Raw genomic sequence first — 6,694 nt, 5'->3', positions numbered from 1 at the left:
TTAAGGCTTGCCCTATGTGAGAAATGTCGGTTACCTCAAAAAATTAGAGCTTGGAGCTTCTGATGCCAACAATACGTATTTGATTATCAGAGCAGAATTAATTTTATTTTGCCCTAGCATCCAAGAAATCAAATGGGGAAAAAAATCCATTTCTTTTTCTTTAAATCAAATTAACTCAGACTCTGCTTTGGGCTGGTAGAAGATTCAAATTTAATTAAGCATTATTTGTCTCCCCTGGTTCTGCCCTCCCTTCACATCCCACCCCAGAGTCACATAGAATTAGAGAAGCTTACTGATGTCTGGACAATTGGGAAAGGCTGTGTTTCAAATCTCCAAATAATCGTTTAACCCAGAAACCTTGTATGAAAGTCCCTGGTTCTTTGCTTCCAAGCTAAGAGGAGAACACATAAATCTTGGCTGAGACAAAATATCCCTTGCTTCCCAGGGTGCAGTCATCCATCCCTTCTATGTCCTGTCACATTCTGGAATGGAGAAAATCTTGATGCAGGTGCAGATATCCGCTAATCATGTGACATGTTCATCTTTCAGATTGCTTAGGCTTTGAAATAGGTCACAAGTATACCAGGCTTCCTTCTAGGAGTTGCAGCTTTCCACCCTATAAAAACTTCCTCAAAGATTTTTTTTTTTTTGCCTTTCTAAAAATTGTGGTAAAATATATACTATATACGCACATAATTTGCTACTTTCACCATTTTAAATGTGGCATTAAAGTACATTTGCATTTTTGTATTTTCCAGATAAAGATTCAATTAGAATTTCATATTTTAGTTGAAACGGGGAAGGGTGACAATATAGAAAGAAATATTGCATTTAAAATAATTGTTGTGACATGTACTCGTTGCATGAATGGCAGCAAATTCACATGGGATCCCCTAACTGGTGATTCTGAACAGCTAAGAGACATCATTAGGATACTAAATACTAAGGTCCAAGAGGGTGATGAAAAAGTGGCTGTAAGAAAATGTTGAAAACAATGAAGACAAACTTATTTGTCTCACCACATTCAGTACAGCATTTAGTGAGTGTGTGGAGCGGAAATAAAATGCAAGAGTCTGTCTCCATTTCGCCTGTGCTAGCATCAGAATAATACTCTTTGAATTTTATTGGGTAACTTTGAATTGAATTGAGTAACTTTGAATTTCTCAAATTGAATGTAGTTTAATTTTGTGAATTTCAATAATGCTTTTCACATCCTAACAATGTACTAAAGAATGCAGCATAGCGAAGAATTAGTACGGAAACTCTTCAAATTGTTAAGAAATGGGGAGGTGGGGGAGACGGAGAAGCGGGGTACCAAAATAGGCCAGAATGATTTGCCATTGGCTCGGCCTATAAGTTTCTTTGTGGGGTTGAATTCTATTCACTTATTCATTTCCAAATATTTATTTAAGCTCCTACTAGGCATGAGACAATAGAGATACAGCCAGGCACAGGTTCCTGACTCTAACTGGGCTTACAATAGGTGTATTTTAATTCGAAACCTTGATTGCAAATCGGACGAAACAGTGAGCCTAGGCGGCCGTGGACCCTGACAAGCTGCATCAAAGGTCATCAGGTTTTCTATTCTTTGATGTGGGATGCTTTTAGTTCCGGCGAGAGTGTGCAGGTGGGATACGGAGAGGTTCCTCCATCTAAAACATAGATTTAAAATTTGGGTTTTGGTACTTTAGGACTGCAACTGAAAATAACCTCTGCGGCACGCAACTAACCTCTTGTAAGAAGCAGAAAGGATTCTAAGAGAAAAACGAACCCAGGGGCGCCTCAGCGAACCCTTGGCCGGTGCGGGGAGCCGTGAACTACAACTCCCACAGGCCCTTGCGGCCCCGCGCGTTCGCACGGCTGGGGAAAGAGGACTGTTGAGCGCAATCTTGTTGCGTCATCAACATGCGCCTCCCGGTAACAGGTCTGGGCAGTCAAAGTATGGCAGCTGCAGAGGCGGCCGTGGTGTCGTCTTCGTCTTTAGAAACAGACCCAGCCCCTGAAACTGCAGAAAGTGCCCAAACAGCCGCAACAACGGCGGCGACCACGGCAGCAACGGCTGCAGCCATGGCGGTTGCAGCCGCAGCTAGGACCGGATGCGAAGCCAGGGTCCTCAAGGCCGCTTTGGCTACTAAGCTGCTGTCCCTTAGCGGCGTGTTCGCCGTGCACAAGCCCAAAGGGCCCACTTCAGCCGAGCTGCTGAATCGGTTGAAGGAGAAGCTGCTAGCAGGTACTGCAGCCCGGGAGGGGACCAGGTTGGGCTTTTTGCAATACGCATTGTTGGAGAAAGAAGAGGAAGGGAAAGGGAGAACGACCACCAGATTAGCCCTGGACAGAAATCAGGCATTTCGGGCTTGGGCTTGCCCTCGCGTGAATTAATTAATTAATGTACCGGGGACTGAATTCAGGGCCACTTAACCCCGGAGCCACATCCCCAGCCCTTTTTTTGTACTTAGAGACAGGATCTGAGTTGCTTAGGGCCTGGCTAAATTGCTGAGGCTGGCTTTGAACTCGGGAGCCTTCTGCCTCAGCCTCCGGATTCGCTGGGATTACAGGCGTGCGCCATCGCGCCGGCCTACATAAATTTTTGATAACCCGGTTGTCATCATGACGGGGGGTGGGAGATTAAAACACACACATACACACACACATACACAATAAATTTCTACCCTACAGTGAGCACACCAATTTTCTGCAATCTGATGCCTCAGGAGGGTTTTGTTCTGTTCCTGTGGATGAACCTCTTCAGAGGAAGCTCTGGCTCTGTACCCGCAAAGTTGCATTCTTCAAAATATATTAGAAAAGCAGATATACTTAGGCAAGACTTAACTACAGTGTTTTCCACATTTTAGTGAGCATAAGAATTATTGAGAGTCTTGAACAACAGCAGATTCCTAACCCTTGCCTTCCAGAACCTTGTGCTTCTGAGGGTCACATACCCTGGGAAAATATTAGAAGAGCCTGAAGGATCACAGAGTTCATCAGCCTGCTAGATCATTACAGACAGTAGTATCACAGAACTTTAATTTTTGCTTTTGTATTTTTTGGTACCAGATTGAACCTAGGGGACATTTAACCACTGAGCTACATTCCCAGCCCATTTCTAAAATTCATTTTGAGACAGGGTCTTGCTACATTGCTGGGGCTGGCTTTGACCTTGTAATCCTCCTATCCCAGCCTCCTAAACCCCTGGGATCACAGGCATGTGCCACTGTGCCCAACAGAACTTTAGTTATATTGGACCCCACACTAAGCTAGATCTGTCTTGTTTTAAAGAGGCAAGAAGATGAAACATACTATCTCTTCCAGTAACTGAGCTCACAGTCTAATATCCTCTTCAGGCTCTAGTGGTAAAACTATTAAGGTTATTTGAGGCTTTCCAGGGTTTGGTCCTAGCCTGTCTTGCCATTAAACCAGAATGGGAACTTTCTTAATTGTTTAGTGTTCCCTGACAAACTACATTTTTAAAAAAATGCAAAACCAAATTATTCTGATAGGAAATTAATTGTAACTGGCACAATACAGATTTAAATGTTCGTTGGCTAACAGGTACACTTAACAGAGTTGAATTCCAGTGTTATACCTACTCATTGTTTTGTTGTACTTTTGTCGCCTATTACAAAGGGTCATATAGGGATGTTGAAGCAAGGAATTGCATCAAGGGTAAGCATAGTATTATCATTAAAGTTTTTTTTTCTCCTTCATAGAGTTCCTGCCTTCATTTGGCCTGATTTGTTAGCTGAACTATGGCTTTATTGATCCTTAAGGTAATGGTTACCATTCTTTTGTTCCAACAAGTTTCTGACAGGATCAAAGCCATACTCTGGCCTTATGGTTAGTCCACCTCCAAGAACTGAATGTTCTTGTTGAAACTTAGTTAAAATTGATTGCTTCAATGCTATGGCTAGGTTGTTTTCTGGAAACCACTCATTCAGATATTGATATTCTCAGTGCCATCCATCTCTATAATGTTTGTGATTGAGCTATTTTTATTTATGTTAACTAGACTGGGGCTTCCCAAGTACCATTCTGACTAGTTGACAGAATTACCTGGGAAGGTTCCTTACGATACTACATTCTGATAATGGCCATGTTTGACAAGCACCAATTAAAACCGCAGTTAATGGTCATGGCCTCTAATAAACATCATTTGTCTTTTTTTAATATTTATTTTTTTTAGTTTTTGGCGGACACAACATCTTTATTTTATTTTTTTATGTGGTGCTGAGGATCGAACACAGCGCCCCGCACATGCCAGGCGAGTGCATTAGTGCTTGAGCCACATCCTCAGCCCTATGTCTTTTTTTTAATATTGATTCCCACCACACTATAATCCCCACTGTTCTCTGTCTGAATCCTTCAAGGCCTGAAACATCAGAATTTTGTAGCTAGAAAAACTCTTAACAAATGTTCACCCATGAGTATTTGTTTCGGTAAATTGAGCCAAATTTCAATGTGGTGGAGATAGTATGTCTGAAAATTAGAAAGAGGTAAATTTGGCTACAGATGATACAGTAAGTTTATAGGGCATTCACACAAGAAGTATCAAGCTGAAAACACCCCCCGAAGATTTCAGTAAATTCATGGATGAATTTACTCCATGATAGATTGCAAGTGAAAAGTGAGGCATTTGAAGGCTAGGCCAAACCTTAGGAATTTATGTCAAAGCAGACAGCCATGCTCTTCCAAGCATGGTGATGTTGTAATTAGAGAGTGACACTGGGGCTGTGTTCCTGATAACGTGGTTCTGACTCAGTAGGGTGGTAATTATGCGGTGAGGCTGAGCAACCCAGCACATCATATTAGCTGTTTTACCTGGCTTCTCCATTTCTACTACTGCTTTGATTTCCCCTCATCTTTTCTCTCTTCCTTTCTTTGCCTTTTGCTGTTTTCTGTCTCCTGGGTTAGAAAGGTTGAGGGGGTGGGATGTAGATCATTATAGCTGTCTTGTTCTCTCCTTTCTCATTTAATCAGTAGCCAGTATTCTCTCAATATATTGTTAAGTATCAACAGCAGCAGCATAACTTTTAAGTGCTTCGTACTTTCCAAAGCATTGTCAGGTAACATTATTTAATTTTATCTTTATGACAAGCATGTGAGAGATAAATCAGGTTTTTTTTTTAAAAAATAAGTGCTTTAGAGGTCAAGAGACAACTGAACTGTTACCTGTTTCCCACATAACCTTTAGTTGAGATTTTTTTCTTTAAGGAACTGAGTTTTAATTAGAAGATGGGAAACAAACAAATGTAGTTTGTGATCTCAGTGTCCTTGGCAGTATCCCTGAATGAGTTGTACTCACAATGTTAGGTGGCTAATCTACCAGTGAAGAACACCAGGTAATGGAAGAGAGTTAGAAATGCAAATTGAGGACTTTTAAAACTAGTTGTCTATATCAAAGTTAACTTCTTTTCATCATTCTCTGACAGATCACATTACCAGGAATTTACTAGATTTTTTATGGCTTGTCTTTGATATTTACCCATTTTTTTAAAGTATTGATTTTTTTTTTCTTGAATTCTAGTTTCTAGACAACTAATTTTGGAACAATATTTTTTTCTGTAATTTAGGGAAGTGTGTACATTTAAAAACTGTTCTTTGCTAATAATGTTATAGTCTTAATATGTTAAATTTGTATAATGTGTTGTTTGTTTTGAATATCATCCTGTCTTCCCCCAAGTTTATAGAAACTCTACTTCACTCATCTTGGTAATTACTTTGGTTCATCTCAATTACTCTCATAGAAGCTGGAATGCCCTCTCCAGAATGGACCAAGAGGAAAAAGCAGACTTTGAAAATTGGACACGGAGGGACTCTAGACAGCGCAGCTCGAGGCGTTTTGGGTAAGAAATGAGAAAGCTAAATGGAACTGCCTCTAATATCAAAAAGTAAGATTGGTTGAATGCAGATTAATTGGTTAAAGCCATGCCAGTATTAGCCTAATTTGGAATGTTTTACTTCTACTGGATTAGAGTGCTATTTTCTAAAGAAACCCTGACAAAGTATAGAAAGTTATACTTTCATGTGTGGATTGAGGCTTTGAGAAAAGTTTTGTATCTGTACAGAAAACAGTTACCACCACAGGCCTGGAATTGCTATCTTTAGAAAGTTCTGCTTATAAGGTTTGTCTTGGGCTGGCATCTGCAAACCTAAGTTTTAGGAGTGTTCCCACCCTTTCCTGTAGGATAAGGGCAGTTTGCTGTGCCAAGCTGTTTGCGTGAAAATCTACTTTTCTTCCAAGAATCTGGAATTTTGTCCCAGCAGATAAGCAGAGGATGTCTGGGTGACCATTCCTAAACCTCCAATAAAAACTTTGGGCACTGAGTTGCTGTTAAGCTTCTCTGAGAGAAACATTGCACATATATTACTGTTTTTTTTTCACTGTTGGAAAAAGGAGCAAGCTCAAGTGTCCCCCTCATAGGAGGGAGGAAATAAGGGAGCCTGTATATGGATTTCACCAGTGTCTTTCTCCCTTGTGATGCAATGGGATGCTATTACATGAATTGTTTGGAATGCTTGAATGAAGCATTCTCTGGTCTCAGGCATTTAGAGTGCTTTTTGCCTTTGACCTCCTGCCTCAGTTATTCTGTGGTCATTTTAATGCTTAATGGTATATTCACATATTGCCTTATTCACTTATTAATTCACGCAATAATTCTTGAGTACTGTGATTTTCCTCTTCTGTATGATGTTTTAC

The 6,694-nt window shown here is 40.6% G+C and overlaps 1 protein-coding gene across 1 annotated transcript in view; it reads left to right on the top strand.

Moving 5' to 3' along the window:
* Positions 1-1,927: 1,927 nt before the first annotated feature.
* Trub1 (TruB pseudouridine synthase family member 1) overlaps positions 1,928-6,694 on the top strand; it is a 31,389-nt gene continuing 26,622 nt past the window's right edge. The window contains exons 1-2 of the mRNA XM_027930412.2: positions 1,928-2,230; positions 5,742-5,840. Of these exons, the coding sequence (XP_027786213.2) occupies positions 1,942-2,230; positions 5,742-5,840 (388 nt within the window). The 5' untranslated portion in view covers positions 1,928-1,941. The remainder of the gene's footprint in view (positions 2,231-5,741; positions 5,841-6,694) is intronic.

This window comes from Marmota flaviventris, chromosome 4, assembly GCF_047511675.1.
Source record: "Marmota flaviventris isolate mMarFla1 chromosome 4, mMarFla1.hap1, whole genome shotgun sequence".
NCBI classification, from domain to species: Eukaryota; Metazoa; Chordata; class Mammalia; order Rodentia; family Sciuridae; genus Marmota; species Marmota flaviventris.
The sequence above is the reverse complement of the archived record's forward strand: the minus strand, read 5'-3'. Positions and strand labels throughout refer to the sequence as shown.